We start from the raw sequence: 25,751 nt of genomic DNA, 5'->3' as shown, positions 1-25,751 counted from the left end.
TGGGGAGATGGTTCAGCAGGTAAAGGCACATGGTGAAAGGAGAGACGTGACATCACAGAGTCATCTTCTGACTTCTGCATGTGCGTGCACATGCCCATACAAATAAAAAGGTGTAATAATTTTTTAATTAAGAAACAATGATTTCTTCATAATAAGAATATATAATGATAAAGAATAAATGGAAGCCGGGCGGTGGTGGCACATGCCTTTAATCCCAGCACTCGGGAGACAGAGCCAGGTGGGTCTCTATGAGTTCAAGGCCAGCCTGGGCTACCAAGTGAGTTCCAGGAAAGGCGCAAAGCTACACAGAGAAACCCTGTCTTGAAAAACCAAAAAAAAAAAAAAAAAGAAACAATAATCACCTTGTAATAAGAGCACTGGAAATGCAGAGTAGTGAAATCGAGGTGGGTTATTTCATGCTCTTGCCAACACCTGTGTCAATCTAGAATTACAGGCATGCTTATTGAGGAAAAGAACAACCTTTACCTTTATAAACCCTAACACATGACCCATCCTCCCTTTTATGAATGCAATCTTAGGTGTCATCTAGTTCTTATCTTCCCCCTGCTTACTTTTGTCTTTTCTCAACAAACATACTCGGGTTTATCTCTGTTTTATGTCCTGTTTATTTCAAAGCTCACCAGATGCCTGACCTTGCAGGCAGGGTTGGCTATTAGGGATTTTCTACTCTGAACTTCTGGTTTGTGTGGCGGGGGCAGGCAGACGTTGCTTAACAGAGTTCGGGTGGAAGGGACTAACCAGACCGTAGGGCATTAGCAGGAGTCTAGTGTCTTCTGGAAGCTGGCTCGAGGCATCTTTGGAAACAAACCATCAGATTTTATTTCTAACAAAAAAGAAATCAGAGAGGCAACTGGATATTTTGTCTGGTATTATTATCAAAGGACCTACAATTGGTGAGTGACTTATATCAATCCCACTCACCCACTCAGTGACCTCAGAAAACACCGAGAGAGGGATAAGGGAAGAAGACATGAAAGAGGAAAGCTGTGCTTTGTTACCAGTTCCAGTGTTGACGTGCCAGTTGTCCTGCTTGGGAGGAAGCCGAGATCTACGTCCATCAAGCTGAAGGCTTCTCCCAGGATTATTTGCCCAGGATCTATCTCTGATGGATAGAAAACTCAAGTGTTCCAGAATCATGGGCACTTGCTATGGGGTAAGTCATGTGGGTGGGCACCAAGAGCCTCTGAAACAGAGGACCTCGCAGAACCATGTTAGCCTGCTTCTTTTGTTTGTCTTGTTCTTCCGCAGTACTGGGATTGCACTACAGCCTCCTTCACGCCAGGCAAGTGTCTATAACTGAGCTACATCCGCAGCCCTTCTTTGACATTTACATTTGAGACAGGCTTTCATGAAATTGTCCAGACTTGCTCTGAACTTTCCTTCCACCTGCTTCAGCCTCCTGAGCAGCTAAGATGGCAGGCCAGCATCACCAGGCCCTGCTCCTGCCCCACTTAACAGACTTTCAGCTGGTGTAACTACGCAAGCAAGCCTAGTAGTCGGCATGCCAAACAGCGGCTCTCCCCACTCTTAGTCACTGAGTGAGCTAAGATAGGATACATACTCATTTACTTCCCCCAACACTTCCTCAGCCCACAAAGCAGGGCCAGTCATATCTGCTGTCAGCACATACTTCTGCATTCCTGCCCTGCCCACATCTCTGCTATATGCTCCATCATCTTCTCCAGCCTCCTCCGAGTGGATGCTTCTCAGCATCTTCCTTCTCAGAAGGGAAAACTTCCAAAGCATCCTGAAGAATCCATGTATTCCTTCAACACACATTTTTTGAATACTGTCTTAACTTGGGTTTCCCTGCATGCTGTCTGAGATAAATGCTTATAAGAAGTTGTCTAGTGGTCCCCCAGAATGTGTCTGAGAAAGAAGGGAAGGAAGCCTGGGAAGGAGAAGCCATTACTATAGGCAACCGAGGCTCATGCCTGCTGTGGACTAAAAACTGCACCTCTGTGAAGGGCAGACTGGGGTGTTAAAAGCTTAGCAATTAGTAATTGCTATTAACCTTAACAATTAGTTAAGAGCTGCATGCTATGAAGCATGTTAATTATGCACTCGTTACCACCTTGTCTCAGCCTTGTAACACCCAGCACATTAAGGCTCAACAATCTACATAAAATGTATTTCTATCCTGCAGATAGGCAGCCAGGGACAACAGCCTCCTAGACACATTGTTAGCCATCTCTCTCCTCCACGAAGGTCCAGGAAGGCTGCCTAGAGTAGAAGATGTCTCAGCAGTACCTGTCCTCTACTTATACCTTATACTTTGAAAAGCAGATCACTGTGGTGGGTATTGTGTTCCCTGAAATATTGTGTGTTCCCCGAAATAAACTTATCTGGGGTCAGAAAGCAGGATGACCACAATATTAAACATGAGAATAGGCAGTGGTAGCATACGCCTTTAATCCTAGCATTCCAGAGACAGAAATACCTATAGATCTCTGAGTTCAAGGCCACATTAGAAACAGCTAGGCATGGTCACACAGCCTTTAATCCCAGAAATGCAGCCTTTAATCCCAGGGAGTGATAGCAGAAAGCAGAAAGGTATATAAGGCCTGAGGACCAGAAACTAAGTTAGTTAAGCATTTGGCTGGTCTAGCATTCAGGCTTTGGAGCAGCACAGTTCAGCTGAGATTCATGTGGAAGAGGATTTAGAAGCTTTCAGTCTGAGGAAACAGGATCACCTGAGGAACTAGCAAGGTGAGATAGCTGTAGCTTGTTCTGCTTCTCTGATCTTCCAGCATTCACCCCAATAACTGGCCTCAGGTTTGATTTCATTAATAAGAACATTTTAAGATTCCTGCTACAGACCACTCTGAGTTTTATTATTTCATTAAGAGGACTCATCAAGTTTTGGGCTAAAGCACTGTTTCAGAGCCTATGTCAAGCTCCCTCTTGTCTCAAGATGCCACCTTCCTAGGGGACTGAACTGTTCCAAGCAACAGAGAAGTTGGCTGCATTTGCTTCTGGGGAAGCTAACCTTACCTCCTTCAACGTCCAGGCTGTCCCAAGCTCTAAAGAGAACAGCAAAGAGATGGCAGCCATCACGAGCACTCTCTACTACTGCTGCTAGGTTGATGACATCATAGGCAGGCTGGGGTTGTAGGCTCCATGTATTAAAATGCTCGGTGATGAGCAAGCATTACTGCTTAGGGCAGACGCCTCTTTTTCTCTCATGAAACTTACAATTCCGTAGTAAGACAGAGAATGAACCAATAAACAAGCCAACAAGTAATGATGAGCGTGACATATACTATGAAGGAAATACACAAGAACGATGGGGATAGCTAGGAGAGGCTGCTGCAAATGAAACGGTCTGAGAAGGTGGCATTGCGTAATCTGAAAAATGAGAAAAGATCTACAAAAGGAAACACCTGATAGAATAGCTTTCCAGGCAGTGAGGAAGAGCATATACAAACTGAGACAAATTCTAGAATGTGAGAGAAATGTGGTAAAAGCAGAGGAGATGGTAAAAGATATGAAGGAAGCAGACAGAAGCCGGGTTATTGCAGGTCCACGAACAAACTTCAAAACACTAGAAAATTAAGGCAAAACTATGAGGTGCAGTTTTTCTACCATTGGATTAGCAAAGACCCAAAAGTTTGGAAGGACTCCGCTGGTGAAGCTGTGGGGAACCCACACTTTCACACACTTGAAAAGTGTAAATTAGTACAAAGACTAAAGAGAAAATTCAGCCATATCTATGGAGTTGTTTTTCAGGGGCCATATCGTTTATCATAGCCTATTCCACTTCTAAGATTCTCCTACAGTACATCCACAGTCGGTGGCAAGATAGCGGATACTGTAGTGTTATTTACAACAAATCAGGGGGGCTGGGGTATAGTCTCTTGTTGTAATCAAATCTCAGGGGTCTGATTAGTAAAACAAGACAAGGTCCAATCAGCGACTCATGTGGCCATTTGCATAGGTTTCGCCGGACTACTAGCGATTGGGGAGCCTGCTTTCACAGTGTCCCTGCACTCTGGCTAGCACCTACCCGCTCAATCCCGAGTGCCTTGTCTCGGCCATTAGAAATCCTAGTTTCTGGGCTTTCCCAGCCGACAGAAAGGGAAATCATCCAGAATCAGGACCAACGACCCTGTACCTCAATGTACAGATGCCATCACGTGGGCAGGAAGAAGAGGAGCCCTGGTCTGATGAAGAAAATAACCAACTTGGGAGACATTCAGACAGATGAACTAGGGGCATATATTCGGGGTCTCATTGCAGTTAGCTGGTAACCTTGTGGCTTACAGGAAGACTATATATATATTATATATCTCCCCAAGATAAAGGAGGCTTGATGGCACTGCATTCTCTATCATGAACGCCTATCTTATCACGTATTTCCTTGAACATAAAGGAGGAAGTAACTCGGATGTGGAGGGATCCGGGGGAAAGCCTACAAACAAAGTGATGGATGAGATTGAAGCAACTCCTATACAGGCTCCATTCCGCCACGCCTCGAGGACTTGTCAGAGAAATCCAAGGAGCAATCAGGTTCCGACTCAGAGCCCTCAAGCAACAGAAAAAGCAAACACACACCCACCAGAAGAGCACTTGGTTACTGCGCCTGCGTAGCCAGCAAGCGCCACAACGCACGCGCATCGATACCACCCCACCTACCAGGTGACGCAAGTGCACGTAGGCGGGGACAGCTTCTCGGGATCTGCTAGGTCCGGTCCACGCTTAGAGGCTGTTGACGCGGACCAGGGCTGGAGAGCTGGGCCCTAGGTGGGTGGTCGCTCTCTGTCTCGGGGTACCACTGCCTCCGCAGAGGGGCCCACGGCGCCGTGCAGGGTAAGCGGGACCAGCGGGGTGTGCCTGGCTGGCATGACTGACTACGGTGGGTCTCCCAACGCGCGAGTGACGGGGTTCCCCGTGGTGCGGGTCCAAGTGCCTGGCACCTCCTTGAGCCAGGCGGCAGCTCCTGGGGGAGGCCTCAGGTCACTTGCGCTCCCGGTCCTCTCCCCTTGCTGCCTTTCCCGGCTGCGTAGCCCTTGCACGTTTGCACTACACGGTGGGACTCGTTCAGTGTTGTGAGCTCCACTGTAGGCCAGGCAGCAGGGTCTCTGCCCAAGTGCAGCCCATTCATTCGGCCGGCGCGTGCTGACCCGCCCCCAGCAGAGCCAAGCCCATGCCCCTCCTCTCCTGCACTGCACAGTCCTTCTAGGAAGCTCAGGAAACTGGGGAAATCCTGTGTTCCGATTGTACAGACGGTGGGACCGATAGTGACCGGGAAGAGCCTGCCAGGGGTCGGGGTGGTTCTGCCTAAGTTGGTGTGTGGCCACAGGTGCTTCAGGCTAAAGGAGGGAGAGGTCCTGGTGTAGACACCCAGGATGTAGAAGTATAGAGAATCAGAGGGAACAGGTTTTTATTTTAAGAGCCTCGGGAAGTAATTGGGTGGCTTGAGACTACATTGCTGAGTAGGTTCCAGCAGACACAGCCCTTCATACTGAGAGTCTATGCAAAGGAATCGGTCGCCGGAAAATACCTGGGCTTTTTATGTACCTCATGGTCATGTGTGGTAAGCCATACATCCTACATCACAGGGAGTATAGCGAAGTCTCATAGCCACAGTAGGAAAATCTCAGACGCCCACGGAAGAGGTCCCCCAGGGAAAGGTAGATGAATGTGATTACAGGGGCTCTCCTGGGGCGCTGCAGAGCAATGGATAGGGCTGAATAGCATTAAGGGGAGGTTTCCCTATTCCTGTTACCAGCGTATTAACAATGTAGTCCTTAAAAAATGCGGCAAGCATAATGGAAAATCCAAAAATTGAGGGTTTTTTGCCCCTCTCCTTCTGCCCCGGTAGGAGTGTAAGCTAATATGGTGTGTATCTGAGTCCCTCCTGGAGCCTCATGGACAGAACCTGAGAGGCGTAGGTACCAGCCCACAAAGGCAAGGCACCCTGCAAAAGAAATCAGGAGGTCGTCTTCACAGGGCTGTTGATGCATGGGCTTTTTCTTTTTCTCCAAGAAAAGATTTTCTGCAACTACCAGAAGGAATAAGTGATGCTTTGTTCGTGTGCTTTATTTTTGGACACGGACTTTGCATGTGCAGCAGTCATTTGCAATCAGGGCTTGGTTCCTGTACTTTAATACCAACCTGGAAAAATCTTACCGCTGCCAGTTCAAATCAGATGGAGCATATTTCTGAGATCCAGCGAGCGTCCCCTCCTCCCTTCCCTTCCCCTCCTAATGCCATACCTACATTCTCTGACTCCAGTCTCTACCTGCTGACAGGAAGTGGACTTCTCCCAACTACCTCTGTTTGCCTCTGCATGCTGCTTCCTGGTCGGCCTCCTGCGCATTCACCACCTGGCTTTACTTCTGCCCGCTGCTTGCTTTTTTCTTTTCTTTTCTTTCTTGCCCGATTTTTGGTTTTAAACTCTGTTCTGTAAAGTGCAAACTAAAGTTGAGTTGTTTTCCTCAGGAGGCCTTTGGGGAGTCTGATCAGTATACCACCACTGGGTGTTAGACATGGCTACAGAAAAGTGATTGGTCTTTACTGCAAGTGGCTTAGCTATGGACAAACACTTCAACCCAACAGAATAAAATTGGTGTGTTTGGAGTTGAGCCTCTGAGACATGGAGGTGACTGTGGACAAGTCTGTCTGGTCCTGTGCCCCCTGGGTAGGGTGTTCTGTTTGGACTGTTAGTATCATCCTGAGCTTGCCAGTGTGTAAATGCAATGATTGTAGGTCTGTGAACTCATATGTGTTGTCAGGCTGTGTAAAGTAGAATCTTGTATGTACAGGTTGGGTGTAGGGCACTCAGCACATGGTGAAGACATTCAGGCTAGGGAAGGCAGTAGAATTTGGACAGTTGGACAAAATTGGCCCAGTTGGTGGCTGAGCATTCTGGGAATTGAGTAATAGTATGCATATAGGGTCTGGGACAGGGATCTGATAGGCAAAAAAAAAAAAAAGGAGTTCTTGGAATGCATGGGCAAGGATAAAAAGTATGGAATAAGTTGCAGGGACCAGGCCTCAGCAGGGAATGAGATGTCATCTTAAGAGCAGTGTAGGGTTGGGGATTTAGCTCAGTGGTAGAGCGCTTGCGAGGCCCTGGGTTCGATCCTCAGCTCAAAAAAAAAAAAAGAGCAGTATATAACTCTCAAGTGCAGTGGGACCAAGCAGGAGCTGGGGACTGGTGAGGGAGACTTACTCCTTGGCACCTGCCAAGAGAGCCTTTTTGAGCTCTACATGGGGCAGTAACTGGGGAGGGTGACTTGTCTTATTTTCTTGCCCTAGTTTGGGCCTCTTCCCTGGGTCTGGAGCATAGAAGCAGTGTTTATGTGACCTGAGCTCTTTGCCTAAGAGTATTTGCGTGTAGTCAGAGGTGGAGCAAGGCAAGCCTGCTCTGTGTGTAATATCATCCCTGTTTCACCTGGACCACCTCAGAATGAGCACACAGACCCTGCCTAGGACTACTGCTACTCTCCCCAAGTGCCACAGGGTCCTTCTGCCCATCGTTGTCCTTGGTTCCCAGGTGATGTGTCCTCTGCCCCCCTACAAAGCTTGTCTTCAGCTTATCTTCTCTGTGGCTCTTCTTGATCACATTGAATTTCCAAATTCCATCATAATTCATGTGATAGCCCGCCATGAGCTTGGCAGAGGAGGCCTGTGGAGGAACTAGCCTGCCCTAGTCACACAAGTCCTTCTTATACCTATACCACCCAGCCTCCTGGTTTTCCAGGATTAGCTGCTGCATTTCCATAACTCACAAGAGTGAGGAGTGAAAAGACCTACAGACATCCCTCGAGGACAGGAGAAGCTTTGAGATGCAGGCCCCTCACTTCTAGTCTTTTTAAGATTAGGAGCTACCAAAAAAAAATTTTTTTTTTGAACCTCCTGGTTCAGTTGGTACACACCTAGACTCCCATCACTGAAGAGTCTGAGGCAGGAGGATTGAGATTTGAGGCCAGCCTGGACGATATAGCAAGAACCTGTCTCACTCACCCTTTCAAAAAAGTTAAACATTAAGTTTTTGTTTTGTGTTTGGTTTGGTTTGGTTTGGTTTGGTTTGGTTTTTCAAGACAGGGTTTCTCTGTGTAGCTTTGCACCTTTCCTGGAACTCGCTTTGTAGACCAGGCTGGCCTCGAACTCACAGAAATCCACCTGCCTCTGCCTCCCAAGTGCTGGGATTACAGGCATGCGCCACTACCACCTAGCAAAAATTAAGTTTTGTTTTGTTTCTTTTTTTGAGCTGAGGATCGAACCCAGGGCCTTGTGCTTGCTAGGCAAGCACTGAGCTAAATCCCCAACCCAAAAATTAAGTTTTTAAAGTGAATGATTGATTTTTTTTCAGAGTTTATTGGACCAAAACTGATGACATTGATTTAATTTATTTTATTTTTATAGAATTTTATGGGCTTTGAAAGTGCCAGACATCATTTATCCCTCGACAGGAATGTTTCTTGTAAATGAAAAGTAGCATCCATTAAACACCCGGAGAAATAAGTTCAGTGTCTCACACCTGACTCAGGCTCACTGTAGTTGTTGGAATGGCCAGTTTTCAAGCCCCTGGGAAAGTAAATTGCTGTGTGCATCCTGTGATTAAAGATTTGAAGACTGGGTGGGGCCTGCAGATCTGTCACCCAGAGTGATCTGTGGACACTGGGCTCTTTGATATAATCAGCAGCATGTCCGTCCCAGTGTGGTTTGTGGGGAAGTTCCCCAGTGTTCATGACCCTCAGTTCTGGACCATCCCTTCCAGAATCACCAAGAAAATCTGTTGTCTCCTCTGATTTCTGGGGGAAGGGGAATGCAGACCAGTTTTGAATTGCATATTTTATCCCCAGACCTGGGAACTTCTGACACCCGCTGTAGGCTACAGCCTAAAGTGACTTACCTTCTTCTCTTCCCTTCATCCAGCAGCAGCTCCATAGTCCCCAGCAGACTGAGAAATGAGAAAAATACCAAACCATGGGACTCTGCGGATGACAAAGGTGGCATACCCCCTCGGGCTGTGTGTGGGCCTGTTCATCTATGTTGCCTATATCAAGTGGCACCGGGCCTCTGCTGCCCAGGCCTTCTTCACCATTGCTGGGGCTGCCTCAGGGGCACGGTGGACCCAGCAGGCCTTCAGCTCCCCAGGCTCAGCTACACGCAGTCATGAGGTCTTCTATGGGATCATGTTTGACGCTGGGAGCACTGGCACCCGCATCCACGTCTTCCAGTTTGCCCGGCCACCTGGAGGTATCTGACCATGAGTTACTATGGGCTCAGACATAGGGTCTACTTTTTCCCCTCTCTCAGGGAAGGCTCTTAAGAACTCCTTACTTCAGAAGACTGTGGACTTGAACTCCTGCCCTAGAGTAGCCCAGAAGCTTGTCAACACGAAGTTATTAAGGCAAACTTCAGCGGTAGAGCACATGTGAGGCCCTGGGTGTGAGCACCAGCACTTGGCGGGGGATGCAGTTGCTAAAAATACTTACTCAGTGGACACAAAGCCCACGTGCACCTAAATTCCCCAGGAGTCCGAGGCTCTCCTTACATTTTGAGATGACCAGTGGCTTCCATTAATGGGCAGCTAAGACCCTAGAGGACATTTAGTTGCCTGTGCCCTCCCTGTCCATAGCAGGCGTGGTGGCTGAGCCTGGGATTTGGGTCATATCATGTTGATGTTGGGAGAGCTCAAGGCAGGAAACAACTGCAGACTCAGGCTCATGGGACCCAGAGCCCAGGCCAGTTAGAACGGTAGCAGAAACCTGGGACGGAGGCTTGCAGCACCTGCTGCTGGGGTTCCTAAGAGCCTAGCATGGCACTGAGGAGGAGTTGGCACCTTAGGCTAGGCCTGCCAGCTTTGCTTCCCAGGAATAGGGACTTTAGACAGAAGGCAGAGACTTCTCTCCAGGACTGCTTGGCTGCCTGGCTCTTTACTCAGCTCTCATATCTGGTGCCCTAAAATCTGCCCTCTTGAGCACCTGACCCTCAGTCAACCAACTTTCCAGCCCTCTGCTTTGCCCGGGGCCATATCCAGGTCCCTAGTGACCAGACACTATCCTGGCATTAATTGCTCTATTAGCATGAGACCCCTGGTACGTCTCTCCAAAGCTGTTTCACTTGCTTCTGATTTAGTTACTATTTATTTTTATGTGTTTGGGCCAGAACTTTGCTTTATAAGCAAAGAAAAAAATAAATGTTATTGAGGATAATTTAGATTTTAAAAAAGTTTGTGTCCATTTAAGGTGTTAATTTTTTTTTTTTTTTTTTTTTTTTTGGTTTTTCGAGACAGGGTTTCTCTGTAGCTTTGGAGCCTGTCCTGGACTAGCTCTGTAAACCAGGCTGGCCTCGAACTCACAGAGATCCACCTGCCTCTGCCTCCCAAGTACTGGGATTACAGGTGTGCGCCACCACCGCTCAGCTAAAGTGTTAAATTTTAACAGTTAATCTGAGTATGGTGGTGCGTGCCTTTAATCTCAGTCCTTAAGAGGCAGAGGCAGGTGGATCTCTGTGAGTTTGAGGCCAGCCTGGTCTACAGAGTGAGTTCTAGGACAGCCAGGGCTACATAGAGAAACCCTGTCTGAAAAACAATGACAATAACAATTTAACAGTTAATTCTTGCTGACTCAACAGCATAAATAATGCTCTAGTCTTGTAATGGCTAAACATTAAATGCCAGGTCTACTTACCTCCAAAACTGGTTTTGAAGCCAGATGTGACAGATGTGGTTAGGAGGTTTTCCTCAGTGGTAGAACACTTTTCTAGTATGTTTGAGGCCCCAATCAATTTCTAGCACCAAGTTTTAAAACAATAATCTAAGCTCAAGGCCGTAATAGTTATAATCCAGTGTTTGTCTTGAAAGAGAATAGTCTTTGTGAAAAAGTTTTATTCCTGCTTTTTTGGTTCTGTTTTTCCTTCCTCGGTCTTCATATTCATATAGTCCTATTTTGGACTGGTGTCTTTGGCCACAGGATGCCTCTGGACACTTTCCTTGTTGCGATCTAGTCCATTCCTCCTGGCATCAAAACTCAACTTCTTAAGAAGAAAAACAAACCTTCATGAGGCTGTACATGGCCCATATAAGGATAATATTTCAGAGTTACAGATGTCATTTTTATTTTACAGTTTAAGATCATTTATCTTGTTAAATCAGCAAGAATTATCTTAAAATTTAAGTAAATTATCCTTAGTAAAGTTGAGGTGTGAGTTCTCTGTTTATTTTTGCAGTGCTGGAATCAACTCCAGGGCCTCTAGCATGCTAGGAAAGCACACTCACCCCAGCCTGCCTCTGAGTGTGTGTGTGTGTGTGTGTATAATCACACACACACACACACACACACACACACACACACATATAAAAGAAAGCTCTGGTGAACTAGTTGGCAGAATTTAAACAAAAATAATCCCTCTTGATTGGCCCCCATGGTCAGGCCTCTGCTCTTAGCGTCAGCTAGTCTCTGTTGTATATAGTAATACTCCTTGTGTATATTCATAATCACATCTTTCAAAAATGTTTCCCTTTAGAAACTCCCACCTTGACCCATGAAACCTTCAAAGCACTGAAGCCTGGGCTTTCTGCTTACGCTGATGATGTTGAAAAGGTAACCACCATCTTGTGTCTGTTTGTCCTTCCAGTGTCCTCTAACTGACTTCCTAGCCAGCCCCTTCTGAACTGGATCAGTTGGCCATCTTCTGAGAGGAAGGTGACTTGGGTGCTGGTACTGCCTGGGGTATGCTGTGTCCCGGAAGATAGAGAGGTGGAGAGAAGTGCCGGTCTCACCCACCAGGGTGCTGACATCATGAGGCCCTGATCCTTACGCAGTTCAGAAGCTCACACCCACAAATGTACAGAAGCATTATTGGGGGCTGGGGAGATCACTCAGTGGCTAAGAGCATTAAGTGCTCTTCCAGAGGACCCAGGTTCGGTTCCCAGCACCCACATGGCACCTTACTACCGCCTGTAACTCCAGTGCCAGGGGATCCAGTGCCACTCTCTGGCCTCTGGGCACTGCACACATGTGGTGCACAGACATGCGTGCAGGCAAAACACTCATACAACAGTAAAATGAAAAGAAAGGTTATATTTGGACTTTAAAATATTTGTATTAATAATATACGTTTTACATAGTACTGTGTGTTGCAGGGAGCTAGCGATGGAGCCCAGACCTTCCCAAGGCTAGACCAGTGCTCTGATACTGAGCTAAGACTCCTCATAGTGACTTTGTAATTTTAATTTTTCATTGCAATCCTCTGCTTGAAGGTATAATATTTACTGAAACCAAATATTAATATTTTTTGTTTGTTTGTTTTGTTTTGTTTGTTTTTTCGAGACAGGGTTTCTCTGTGTAGCTTTGCACCTTTCCTGGATCTCGCTCGCTCTGTAGACCAGGCTGGCCTCGAGCTCACAAAGATCCACCTGCCTCTGCCTCCCAAGTGCTGGGATTAAAGGCGTGCTCCACCACCGCCCGGCCCAAATATTAATGTTAAAACTGTTAGGCTAGGGCCAGCGGAGAAATCCAGTGGTAAAGTGCTTACCTAGCATGCCTGGTACCCTGAGCTTCATCTCCAGTACCTGTTCCTGAAAAAATAAATAATAAACACAAAACACAAATAATTTATGGAAGCCACAAGCCAAATGAATGTAAAAGAATAATTAATTGTAAAACAAATTTCATGAAGGTGAAATAAGGATTTCTGTAAGTGTGTAGTGTCTAGACTTCTGATGTCGCTAATGTTTTAATACACTAACATATGTGAACCACGGACTCCTGGGTTTCTTCTAAAGCAGAAACAGCTTGCTCGGGGGGTTGTGACTTCCCTGGCATTCCCTTTTTTTTTTTTTTTTTTTTTTTTTAATGCTGGGTATGAAACCCAGGGCAAGTACCCACCATCCTTAGCCCGTGTCAGCATCCCTCAGACCCTGAGCTAGCCCACTGTTCTGCCCACGGTTGCGTTGTGGTTTCAGACAGGGTAGTGCAAGGCTTGGCTGTACACCAGAGGAGTCAGTGACTCCAGGGTAGCCATCCAACTAAGCCAAATTAAATTTCACAGTTTTCGAGTAATAACCTGGTGAGATTTTAAAAATCCAACTTATAGGTAGGTGGACGCACATTCAGGGAGATGAGTGTCCGGGCTGCCTCCACTTCATGCCCTGCTTTCTCACAGAGCCTTCAAGAGCCACTTGGTGCATCCTTGGACGGACACTTGAGACTTGTCCTTGTTTTTATTTCGCATACACAGTAGAGAGGGACAGTCTGTCATCTAACAGAGACTTTACCGCCCACATGCACAAGGGCATCTTTGGGTGGATTTGTGGAGTAGGAGTTCTGGATAAAAAGAAGGTAATTTTTCCCCTTGGGCAGACTTTACCAATTACCCCTGTTTACATGCCAAGCCACCCTTTGAGATCTCTGGCAGGTGTTGTGACCCCTCAGTGAGATTATTCACAGGACTCAGTTCTACAAGGGACCCTAGAATTTACTTGTTCCCCTGTGATCATGATATGGGGAAATCACAACCCTGTAAGGTCACCTGATGTCTTAGTTAGGGTTTCTTTGCTGTGATGAAACACCATGACCAGAAAGCAAGTTGTAGGTGAAAGGGTTTATTGGGCTTTTCCACATTGTAGTCCATGAAGGAAGCCAGGGAACTCAAGCAGGGCAAGAACCTGGAGGCAGGAGCTGATGCAGAGGCCATGGAGGGGTGCTGCTTACTGGCTTGCCCATCATGACGTGCTCAGCCGCCTTTCTTATAACTCAGGACCTCTAGCCCAGGGATGGTACCATCCACAATGGGCTGAGCCCTTCCCATCAGTCACTAGGTAAGAAAATACCCTACAGCTGGATTTTATGGAAGCATTTTCTTTTCTCTCTCTCTTTTTTTTTAATTTTTTTCTCTTCTCATACAATACATCCCAACTACATCTTCCCTTCCCTCCACTCTTCCCAGTTCCTTCTCCCCCAGATTCACATCTCTCCCTCCCCTCAGAGAAGGGCAGGTTTCCGAGGGACATCAACTGAACACAGCACAACAGGATACAGTCAGACCAGATGCAAACCCTCACATCAAGACCGAAGAATTCAAAAGCAGGCAACAGAGTCAAAGACACCCGCCTCTTCCACTGTCAGGAGTCCAACAAAAACACTAAGCCAACATCTGTAACATATACACAGAGGACTTCGCGCAGACCCATGCAGGCTCCACAGTTGCCACCTCAGTCAGTCTCTGTTAGCCCCTATGAGCCCTACTTAGTTGATTCAGTGGGCATGCTCTGAAGGTGTCCTCAACCCCTCTGGCATCCATAGTTCCTCTCCGCCCCCCTCTTCTATGGGTTCCCCGAGCTCAATGGAGACCTCCAACCTGGGCTCTCTTGCCACCTATTTTTGGCCGTGGGTCTCTGCATCTGCTCCCACCAGCTGCTGGAGGAAGCCTCTCCGATGATGACTGCGTTAGGCACCAATCTAGGAGTATAGCAGAATATTGTTAGGAATAATTTCATTTGTACATCTGTCTGTCTGTCAGTCTGTCATCTGTCTGTTTTTGCCAGTTGTGTTTGGTTCCACCCTAGGTCTCTGGGCTCTCCAGTGGAGGCATTTTCTTAATTGACTTTCACTCCCTTCAGATAACGCCGTTGTCGTCTGAAAATATATGTTATCTATGTAGTTGTGTCAAGTTGGCACAAACCTAGTCAGCACAGGTGCTGACAGGCCAGGGCATGGGTCTTGCTCAGAAAGCATGGCAGTTACTCTAGAAGGAGGCTCAGCCCCATGACCCTTGGCCTGTCTTCACCTGCCACGTTCTATGCCAAGGGCTGTCCTCTGTGTTCTCACAGATGGCCAGTGCTGCTTAATGCTATGCTCCTGACTTTGAAAATTCGAGAAAGGGGTTGGGGGGGGGGGGGTGGGCAAAAGCACCAGCTTCAGATGCCTGGTGACCTGAGTTTGAGTCCCAGAACCCACCTAAAAAGCCCGGTGTGCTGAGTCAGCTAACCTGTAGTGAGTCCGCAGCAGCAGAGACAAGAGAGGCCCTTCCCACACAACGTAGAAGGTGAGAGTCGACTCCTGGAAGTTGGCCTCCTATCTCTACATGTGAACATGTGCATGCATGCGTGCGTGCGTGCGTGCGTGCACACACATCCCCCAAGTTTAATTTTTAAATTAGGTAATATGTTTAATATATTTTAGCTGGTGGAGGTAACTGGGCAGTGTATATAACAGCCCTGCTTGGCTTTCACTACGTCCACAGAGTGCTCAGGGGATCCAGGAGCTTCTGAATGTTGCCAAGCAACACATTCCATATGACTTCTGGAAGGCCACCCCTCTAGTCCTCAAGGCCACAGCTGGTTTGCGCCTGCTGCCAGGAGAAAAGGCCCAGAAGCTGCTGCAAAAGGTGAGATTAGCCACTTCCCCCTGGAGGGGGAAAGGTCACTAAAAATGCTAACCCTGCTGGGCATGATGGTGCACATCTGTCATGCCGGCACCTGGGTGGCCAAGCAGGACAGTTTCAAACTAGAGGCCCGTCTGAGCTACAGAGTGAGACACTGTCTCTAAACAATATAGCCACTAACCTTCCAGCCAGTGTCCAGCAGGCAGGACGTAGAGGTGTCCTGAAGAGAAAAACCTTGGAATGTTCACAGTATCACAGTTTGGAATCATCTGTGTGACATTTAAGAAAACTACTTTGTTTTACAATTGTGATGTGCTCCTGAAGGGCACCCCCGGGTGTGTGAACTGAGCTGGCATCTTAGCCCAAACTCAGATGTGACTGCCCAAGAGACCCTCGGCCTCTTCCCCAGCTCCATTGCTTCTTAGGGAGCCTGGTGTCCCCAGATAGCCACTTTGCACTCTATACTGGGCCTGCGTCCTTAACCCCAGAATGCATTTCTAAATTTCCCACCAAGTTTGGGAAGATACAGTCTCCCTCAACTTCTAGACTGTTCTTTTACTGTTTACCTGCAAGATGGTGGCACAGTACACCATCTTAGGACACAAGGGAGGTAGGGGGTGACTAAGTGTACCAAAGTTTCTATGTCCTGAGACTCCTTAGAAAATGGAGAAAGAAACATACCTAGTTGTTCACACCTTCACTCCCTCTGCCAGGCTCTGATGGCACATGTCCCTGGATCTGTGCCCCCATCTGTATATACACAGGCCATATGAGTGGCGCCTAGGTTTAAGCCCTGACTCAGGGCTTCTTGCCCTTCATCTCTCAACCCAAAGCCGGGCAATGTTTGGGGACCCTGCAGGCTCAGTGTATTCCAACTCCCTCTAGGCCATCTTTTCTCTTAGGACTCTCCTATCCCCAGTCGCTCAAGATGAGGACCCTGGAGTAGCATGTCTCTTAGCTGTCCTAGGGATATCAGTCCAGAACACGCCCCCAGAAGATCACAGGAGCTTGAAACAGTTTAATCTTTGCTTCTCAGAACACCGAAGAACCCTCAGTGTTCTGTCCCAGCCAGCTGAACACACAGTGCCCTGGGAAGCTCCTAATCTTGCTTCTGAAGAATGAACACATCCTCCTGCCCTGGCTGGGGTGGAGGGTGAGATAATCACTGAGTAAACCAAAATGACCTCAAACTCCAGATCTCCTGCCTCAGTGTCCCAAGTTCTGTACAAGTGTACAGCTCCATGCCAGGCTAAGAAGTGTTTCTCTTTGCATTTAGGTGAAGGAGGTATTCCAGGCATCACCCTTCCTGGTAGGGGACGACTGTGTTTCCATCATGAATGGCACAGATGAAGGTACGGTAGACAGCTGAGCCTCTCCTCAGTGCCTGTCCCAAATGACTCTCCGCTGCCGCTGCCCAGACTCCAGGCCTGGAGGCACTGTAGCTAGCCTGTCGGGTCCTGTTCCCAGTTTGTTAAAGACGGGTTCTTACCTTGACCAGCTCCAAACCTGGTGCAGATGAAACCTCAGAAAACATCATGCTTTGGGGTTTTGTTGTTGTTGTTTTGTTTTGTTTTTTGTTTTTGAGCAGAGGATTGAACCCAGGGCCTTGCGCTTGCTAAGTGCTCTACCACTGAGCTAAATCCCCAACCCCATACTTCGGGTTTTAAGGACATTTAGAAAATGCCAGTTGCTGCCGTGCTGGGAACATTGTGATTATGTAGCTCATTCTGAAACAGACACTTGAGGTTCCTCCCAGGCCAGTAATTTTCAATATGACCTTAAGAGTGAGCTTGTCTGGAGGGTGGGGGGAACACTGGGTTCTTTGCCTGCCTCCTTCAAAAATGGAAGCTGGTGACAAGGTCCTGGAGGAGACATGGCATTTAGTAATGTGTTCTAGGTTTTTAGTGTGTGTCCAAAGCCCCTGGATTCTTAAGTGAATAGTGCTCCTCTCTAAAGGCTGGGGATGGCAAGCAGTGCCCACCATGCCCCTGAAATCTGGAAATAGGTAGCAGCCCTATGTGTCAAGAGATAAAGTGGGGTCTGGAGAGACGGTTTAGCTGTTAAGATCACTTGCTACAGAAGACCCAGATTCAGTTCCCAGCATCCATATGGTGGCTCATAACCATCCATAATTAGTTCCAGGGGCTCCAATCCCTCTTCTGGCCTCCACGGGCACCAGGCACACACAAAATCCACAGACATACATGCAATCAGAACACCCATACACAAAAAATATATTAAAATTTTTTTATTTAAAGCAATTGAAATGTCTGTTCTCTTACAGGTGTTTCAGCATGGATCACTGTCAACTTCCTGACAGGTGCGTGTCTACTGGATGGGAAAAGGCTAATGGCTCACCATCCCTAGGAAAGGAGTGCCTCCCAGGCTTCCTGAAGAACAGAGGCCCCATTACCATAACAGCCAGATTCAGTGTTGCTGGCTTGGAGGCAGACTGGGGTAGTGGAGTATCCAGACAGGTCAGGTGGTGTGAGCCCAGATGTGCGTGTGTTCGTAGCTCCTCACGACCCTTACTTTTCTCTCAGGACAGCCCCCACCCAACATCCACTGGGACTTTGACCTGTAGGTTGTTTCTGAGAGAAGCAGTGAATTAAACCTAGTCAGGTCTTCAGATACTGGATATGATGTGAGTGCTGGTCACCCCACCAAAGCGTCTGCCTTGGAAACGGGTCCTGAAGAAATACTCTCAGAATGTCCCTGTACTGGAGAAGGGTAGTGTGTCTGTACATAGAAAAAAGAAAGGGTTTTCCTGGCAGGTCTCACCAATTTGAGGGCAGAAGGATGCTGGTGGATAGGTAAGGGATGGCTACCTCAGATGCTTTGGGAGAACAGAATCTGAGATGGGGCTAATCAAAGAGAATGCCTTGTAGGGAGACTGTGTCAGAACAGCAAAGAAGTCGGTGTTCCCTGGGAGGTGAGGCTGGCCTTGCCAGAAGATAGGCCAGTGTGAGCATTTCTCTCAGTGGTCAGAGTTATCGTCATTCACATCAAAGCCACAGCTGGCAGAGCCACGGCTCTTGGATACTTTTACGCTGCTGTTTTTTAAGTAGTTGGCAGCAGCTTCCTCAGCCTCCCTGCTCCCCCACCCCAACGCCACCCCCACCCCCCACTGAAGGGCGGCTTCTGACCTCTCTCTGGTCTTCCTGGCATCCTCATCTCCTGCCTTACACTGTCTTCACTCACTGTGATCTAGGCAGTCTGAAAAGCCCAGGAAGCAGCAGTGTGGGCATGCTGGATTTGGGCGGAGGATCCACTCAGATCACCTTCCTCCCGCGTGTCGAGGTAACCAGCCCTGCCTGCCTCACCAGGTGTGTGCATCGCAGTCAGGGAGCTGCAGCCACCCAGAGGAGGCCCCTCAGAGAAGGCCCCTGGGCCACTGGAAGGCGCGCCACCCCTCTGAGTTCTCTCGCGGATAGCTTCTTAGATTTTAATTACACACTAAACACCAAATAGAAACCTGCTCTTCAGTGCAGTGAAGTCAAATGATGACTAGGAAGCTTTGGGCTAGAGACTAGACACCTCCCATCCCCCACGAAGTTCCAGGAGCAAGAGTGGACAGTATGGCTCATGGGGGTTGAGTAGGTCAGCCTTCTTCAAGATAAATGTTCTAAAGAGATAGAAACACTTGGCATCTGCCATAATTATTTAAATACCTCTCGTCACCCACACTGTTTATTAACAATCACACTTTGTTTCCAGTGGAACAGAGCATGCTAGTAAATGCACCTGTACACACCTAGTAGCTGAAGCTGTGGTCCTGTTCAGTTTATTAGAGACAGACGCTTGTTTGGTCTGATTGGACTGTGTGTGCCAGAAGGTGCAAGATGCAGCTGGTCCAGTGTTGTCCATCTATAATCCCAGCACTGTGGAGGCTGAGGTTGGAGGATTAGGAGTTCAAAGCTAGCCTGGACAAGCTAACAGGACCTTGTCTCAAAACAACAACAACAATAATAATAATGATGATAATAATGTGCTGAGGATGTTGCTCACTGGCTAAGTACCTAGAAGCCCTGGTTTGATCCCTACTATGGAAAGAAAAACAGGAAAAAGGCTTCTAAGAGGAAACACTGGATAGTTTGGATTTTCACCACTTGCTCCTCATTTCATAGCCAAAGACTTAATGTAAAGCTCGTTAAATGTCCCTGTTCTTCCAAAAGACTCAGGGAGGAGGGCATGGTCTTCTGGAAAGACCTGGCAACAGTAGCTTTGTGTTCCTCCCAGGGCACCCTGCAGGCCTCCCCGCCTGGCCACCTGACGGCGCTGCAGATGTTTAACAGGACATACAAGCTGTATTCCTACAGGTGGGTTTGCCTGCTCCTGGTGTAGCGCCCACTGCTGCCTTATGGTGGGACTCTTTCCCCAGATCCCAGCATCCCTTGTGCCAAGTGACGTCCTGGGCCCTTGTCCTGCCTCTCCTGCTTCTCCTTCTGCATGCTTTATTTTTAAATCTCCTGTACAATCGCGTTCTTCTTTTCTGCTCGTTCCGTTCCACTTTGGGGGAGGCTTGGAAAAGACTCAGAGGTGAGGAGTTGGCTGCCTACCGGCCACATGGCACTTGCAGTAGATCCTCCTTGATCCCCATAAAAACAGATGGGCTCTGTCTGTCTCCTTCACTGCCACGTGCACAGCTTCCGTAAGAGCTCATGAGAGGCTCCCAGTTCAATGACTTCATGTTTCAGCCTTCTTGTAGAAGAAGCGGGAACGCCTTTCTACCCCCACTAAGCCCGGGCAGGAGCACGCACAGCCCAGCCTCACCAGGATTTGTCTCCACAGCTACCTGGGGCTGGGACTGATGTCGGCACGACTGGCTATTCTGGGTGGTGTGGAGGGGAAGCCTGGTGAGTAGAACACTTGCTCCAGGCTCTGTCCCTACTCCCAGTGCCTCTCCTCCCCTTCTGCCACTCAGCAGCGTATCAGCCACTGTCCCGTTCCCCGCAGCCAGCCTGGATGGGGTGGGCCCAGACCTTATCACAGAGGAGACAGACTATGGGGTGACTTGTTGACCTTTGTACCGTTCTTAGAAGAGATACTAGGAGGTTGCTAGAGCGATGGCTCAGTGGTTAGGAGCACTGGCTGCTCTTCTGAGGGACCCAGGTTCGATTCCCAGCACCTCCATGGCAGCTCACAACTGTCTGTAACTCTAGTCCCAGGAGATCTGACACCCTCTGCTAGCCTCCGCAGATACTGCATACATGTGTTATGTCCACGTACATGCAGGCGAAACACCTATGTACATAAAAAGGACATTGATAGTAGGGAAGTGATTTCTGAACCATGTTGCTCTCATTCAGAGTCACCTGTGTGTCAGCTCTGTCACTGGCAGTAACTGAGACAAGTGACTAAGAAGTTTGTTCCGCTTATGGTTTGGGAGGTTTGAGTTCACCGTCACTTAAATGTGTTGCCTTTGGTGGGAGCCTGTGGTGAAGCGGGACATCGTGGTGGGAGCCTGTGGCAGAGGACACTGTCCCCCTGCTTGGCAGCAGGAGGTGAAGGAGGGACAAGGTCAGGCTCCAGTATCCATCCCTTCAAGAGCATGCCCTGGTGACCTAACTTCCTCCCCTGGGCTCCGCCTACCAAAGGTCTCACCCCATCTCAGTAGGGCTGAAAGCTGGACACAAGCCTTTCAGCACACAGCTCCTGAGCCTGCTTCCTGCTGGGGAGCACAGACTCACTGTGTAGCACGGTAGCACCTGGTGGCACCTCTCCTTGCCTTCCTGCCAAGCTGTCAGTTACTGCCAGTCTTGGCCGTCTGTAAAATTGGGTTGTGACAGTCCCCTCCAAATCGTGTCATTGTGATACCGGGTGAAATAACCCTAGGCCCAGCGTCTGGAACCACAGGTGCCCAGGAAGCAGGAGCTGCTGCGTTTCACCAGGGCCACAGTCATGCTTCTGGGCAAGTGAGATTGGCTGCACCCCTGTGACAGAGCAGGGGTTTTCTCCTGCCGGCCCGGACTGCCCCAGACTGCCCTGGGAGACAGGTGCCCTTGTCCCCCAACACCCCATTACAGACCGTAGCATTCTCTGCCGGGCCCCCACCCAGCCCTCTAAGCTCTGTGTAGTGGACACAGCACTGTTTCCTTCTTCCCTTCATGGTCATCTCTCTATTGCAGCTGAGGATGACAAAGAACTGGTCAGCCCCTGTCTGTCTCCCCGGTTCAGAGGAGAGTGGGAGCATGCTGAGGTCACCTATAGAATTTCAGGACAGAAGGCAGGTAGGAAGCATTGCTGTTCAGGCTCCTGAGGGTCAAAGGTAGTCTGCTCCCGCCTGTTCCTTTTCCAGATACCTCTAAAAAGCAGACACCAACCCAGACAAGCCTGTCGCTTCCCCTAGAGTGCAGGCAACCAAGAGCCGTGGCAGGACTGTGAAGGCTTTTGTTGAGAGCCGGGGCCTCCTCTGGCTCTGTCCCTCTTCAGGGTCTCTGCACAAAGTCTCCTTGTCTGCCACAAAACACTTCTTTCCAAATAGCCCAGTTTCCCAACAAAACTCCAGTGAGGAAGGAACTGGCTGCCTTGGGGCCTAAGACAAATGGCCACATTTGGGCTCCTGGCCCAGAAGCCCTGCTCTGGCCAGTTCAGTGCAGAGAAAAGTAAAGACTGCTTCCTGCCAGCAGCCCAGGACACACAGCCTCCACCACCCTGCCACTAGCCCTCACCCTGGTCTTGTTATTCTGGGCCCTTTGAATTTCTTCTAGGAGAAATACTGGGCTATTGTTCCCAGGCTAGACACAAGACATGCAGCATGTCCGCCTTTGGTGTGTGGTTAGCCTGGTTCACATGGATGGGAGCTGTGTGACCTATGTGCCTTGGGCTTGCTAACTTTGGCTGGGTGCTTTCTCTTGCCTTTTGCAGTGGGCCTCTATGAGCTGTGTGCCAGCAGAGTGTCAGAAATCCTCAGAAATAAAGTGCACAGGACAGAAGAGGCACAGCATGTGGACTTCTATGCTTTTTCCTATTACTATGACCTTGCAGCAAGCTTTGGTCTTATAGGTAAGGGCCAGGTCAGTCTGGGCAAAGGGCCAATGCTAGCCAGTAGTGGCTTTGTTGGTCTGGGTGAAGTGGGCTTAGGAGGCAGTATGAGAGAGAGGCCGGAAGTTATGAGCCCCTTTTCATAGGTGAGCTAGTTCCTTTGAGCCAGTTAGCAAGATAGAAAGGGTCTGCTGTGGGTACAGAGTCTGCCAGAATCATTCTCTGTGGTTTACTGCCTGGCTTTGCTCTGTAGCCTCAGCTCAGGAACCACTTGGGATGGGTGGCCACATGCTGTCTTTCTGAAGAAGAGGTTGAACCTGCACTGAGGGGCTAATCTAGACCTAGGGTCCCAGGGCAGGGTAACCAGTCAGCCAGTGGAGTTTGCTGAGGCTGACAGTGTCTCTCTTATCCAACAGATGCAGAGAAAGGAGGCAGCCTTGTAGTCGGAGACTTTGAGACAGCAGCCAAGTATGGTGAGTGGTGCTGCCCTTGTCAGGGTGACAGATCAGGAGGGTATGGGAGCAGAAACCCCGTGTGCTTATGATGGGCACAAGGCCCAGAACTGCTGGGTTTAGTACCTTATTCTGTCCGTTAGCTAGTCCTGAGAGGCGTGTAAGGGCAGGGTTCAAAGTGTGCTAGCATCACCTAGGGCCTAAACCCCAGATACAACCTCCCAGTGGAGGGTACCCCCAGATGTGAAAGGCCACAGTTCCAGTGCCTGCCACAGGATGCTGAGGCACAAGGTCCCTCCCCTCAGATCCCTGACACTTTTTCTCTGCTGCCAAAGTAACCCCAAGAGAATCTTCCCTGGGATGATCACAGCCACTTCCTGGTGGTCAAATGACCCTGAGGATATGGGTTCTAGGACTGTGGTACCTGCTGGGGGAGCATCCTGCTGTCTCACCGAGTTGCCTTTCCTCTCCCCTGACGCCCTTGCTGCAGCCGTCTGGGTCACACCACCCTAGCGCCCAAGACTGATGTCATGTCCATATTCAGCTCTTCTGGTCGCTGCTCCCAATTTGCTATTCAGAGCAATTAAGCCTTGTGTATTTCTCCACAGGAAGTTTTCCCCCTCTCCCTCTCTCACTCTCCCACGCCAAAAACCAGGGCATTTGTATGCCTTCCCATCACTCCTTGACTTGTCCCTGGACGCTGGGTCTTTAGATGGATTTGCCCCTCTATCAAGAACAGATTCTGGGAGCTGTAAAAATGGTTGGTGCAAGAGTGTTTGCTGCACAAGCGTGAGGCTCTGAGTTCAAATCCCAAGAATCCACATAAAAAGCAGATGTGGTTGCCCGTGCCTGCAAAGCCCAGGCTGTGGGGGAGAGGACAGAAGGATCATTGAGGCTTGCTGGCCACCAGCCGACCTCCAGGTTCAAATGAGAGGCCTTGTCTCAAGGGAATAAGGTAGAGTGATATAGCAGGATACCAGCTGTTTTCCTCTGTCCTCTACCCACACAAGAGTAGCTTTGGAGTCAGCTTTAGTGTCTGTCATCTTCATGCCTTAGAAAGGCTGGGTTCTAGTATATGTTGACATCTAGGAAGTGTCAAGGGTCTCAGATGCCGAAGGAGGGGGCGGGTCCACTCTAACCCCAAGTAAGACATTCAGGTCTGTCTTGGTCCTGGCATCCAGGCCTAGTGGCAGTTGAGACTGGCCTCCTGGTCTGCCAGTGGGGTAACCACAGTGCAGTTTGGCAGGAAGTCAAAAGTGAAGAGCAAGAGGGGTACCCACAGCAGGTGGGGTCTAGGTTGCCTCCTCCCCACGCCTAGACCGTCTAGAACAGTGGTTCTCAATATGTGGGTCATGACCCCTTTGACAAACCTCTATCTCTAAAAATATTTAATTACAATTCAGAACAGTAGCAAAGTTAGCTGAGTGGTGGCGCACACCTTTGATCCCAGCACTTGGGAGGCAGAGGCAGGTGGATCTCTTGTGAGTTTGAGGCCAGCCTGGTCAGCAGAGCAAGTTCCAGGACAGGCTCCAAAGCTACACAGAGAAACCCTGTCTCAAAAAAACAACAACAAAAAAGCAGCGAAGTTACAGTTATGAAGTAGCGATGAAAATAATATTATGTTGGGGGGTCACTACAATGTGAGGAATGTATTAAAGTGTTGCAGCAGGGTTGGGGATTTAGCTCAGTGGTAGAGCACTTGCCTAGCAAGCGCAAGGCCCTGGGTTTGATCCTCAGCTCAAAAAATAAATTAATTAATTAATTAAATAAAATAAATAAAAAATAAAGTGTTGCAGCATTAGGAAGGTTAAGAACCACTGGTCTAGAACATGACTAGGAACGGGCATCTCTCCCAGTATGCCGCACCCTGGAGACACAGCCACCAAGCAGCCCCTTTGCCTGCATGGACCTCACCTACATCAGCCTGCTGCTCCATGAGTTTGGTTTTCCCAGGGATAAGGTGCTGAAGGTAAGCATTGTATCTTGGATTCCACATTCTGCTTGTGGGATGGGGTGCTGGGAACTGTAGACCCTGCTGTTTGCATTGTTATTTCCTGCTCCCATCCTTGCTGTGAAGAAATAGCCCAAAACTGTGTATAGCTCCTCAGCCACGGCCTTCTTCTGCAGATGCACCCAGTCTCTGTAACTCAGGCCTGTGACCTCCTTCTTTTTTTTCCTTTGTCTTTTCAAGCTGGCTCGGAAAATCGACAACGTTGAAACCAGCTGGGCTCTCGGGGCTATTTTTCATTACATCGACTCCCTGAAGAGAGAGAAGATTCCTGCCTTGTAGCAGCCAAGCCCCAGTCCCCACCCTAGCCAGAATTCCAAGGCTCCCAACTCCGTGGACCCTTCTGTCCACCCTTCCTGTGACACCCTCCCTGAGGAGCCTGCACCTGGCTGGGACCCTCCTCGGCCTGCAGTGTCATCTCCTGCAGATTGGCCTGGGACATGGCCCATGTACTAGCCCCGCTATACCACACTAGCTGGGGCAGGGCCAGGGTAGGTAGGAATGCTGCCTGGCCTGAGGCCATCTCCCTGCCTTGCCTCCAAGGTGCAGGGAGCCAGGCGGGGCCCAGGGCACAGTCTGAGATAGAGATGCAGCCCTGTTCCTATCCCTTCCATCTGTGGGATTGTGGCTGCTTTTGTGTGTTCCTGTGGCATGGGTCTTGTTTTGTCTCCCAGTCCCTGTTTCCTCATGAGCTAGGCCTCTCTCCACTCTCCCTGAGTTGTGGGAGCTAGAGTAGGCTGGCCCAGACACAGTACAGTCTCCAGGGGAGCACATCTTGAGTGTGTACATCTCTTCCTCAGGATAGACGTGAGGTTACTGGAAGTCTGCTGTTCCATCTTTGGATGGTATAGCATTAACTGATGTAGGGACACTGAGTAGGAAAAAGGTGGGACATTGCCTCTTTTTTTTTGTTGTTTATTTGTTTTTTGTTTTTCAAGACAGGG

General features: G+C 48.9%; 1 protein-coding gene across 5 annotated transcripts; it reads left to right on the top strand.

The window, feature by feature from the left end:
- Window positions 1-4,669: 4,669 nt before the first annotated feature.
- Entpd6 (ectonucleoside triphosphate diphosphohydrolase 6) lies at window positions 4,670-25,751 on the top strand. 5 transcript variants are annotated; one of them, XM_036185869.1, is made up of 14 exons: window positions 4,670-4,764; window positions 8,911-9,231; window positions 11,503-11,579; window positions 15,223-15,366; window positions 16,640-16,715; window positions 17,648-17,683; window positions 18,575-18,663; window positions 19,603-19,682; window positions 20,155-20,219; window positions 21,492-21,593; window positions 22,231-22,368; window positions 22,764-22,820; window positions 24,656-24,768; window positions 24,991-25,751. In XM_036185869.1, the coding sequence occupies exons 2-14, from the start codon at window positions 8,940-8,942 to the stop codon at window positions 25,087-25,089; spliced, it is 1,368 nt and encodes a 455-aa protein (XP_036041762.1). In that variant the 5' UTR covers window positions 4,670-4,764; window positions 8,911-8,939; the 3' UTR covers window positions 25,090-25,751. The 5 variants fall into 5 exon arrangements, with proteins under 5 accessions (XP_036041762.1, XP_036041761.1, XP_036041760.1 ...); XM_036185868.1 differs by having other exon boundaries at window positions 8,908-9,231; XM_036185867.1 differs by having other exon boundaries at window positions 4,670-4,830.

The sequence above is a fragment of the Onychomys torridus genome, chromosome 4 (genome assembly GCF_903995425.1).
Source record: "Onychomys torridus chromosome 4, mOncTor1.1, whole genome shotgun sequence".
Taxonomy (NCBI): domain Eukaryota; kingdom Metazoa; phylum Chordata; class Mammalia; order Rodentia; family Cricetidae; genus Onychomys; species Onychomys torridus.
Note: the sequence above shows the minus strand (reverse complement) of the source record. Positions and strands in the feature narration are given on the sequence as shown.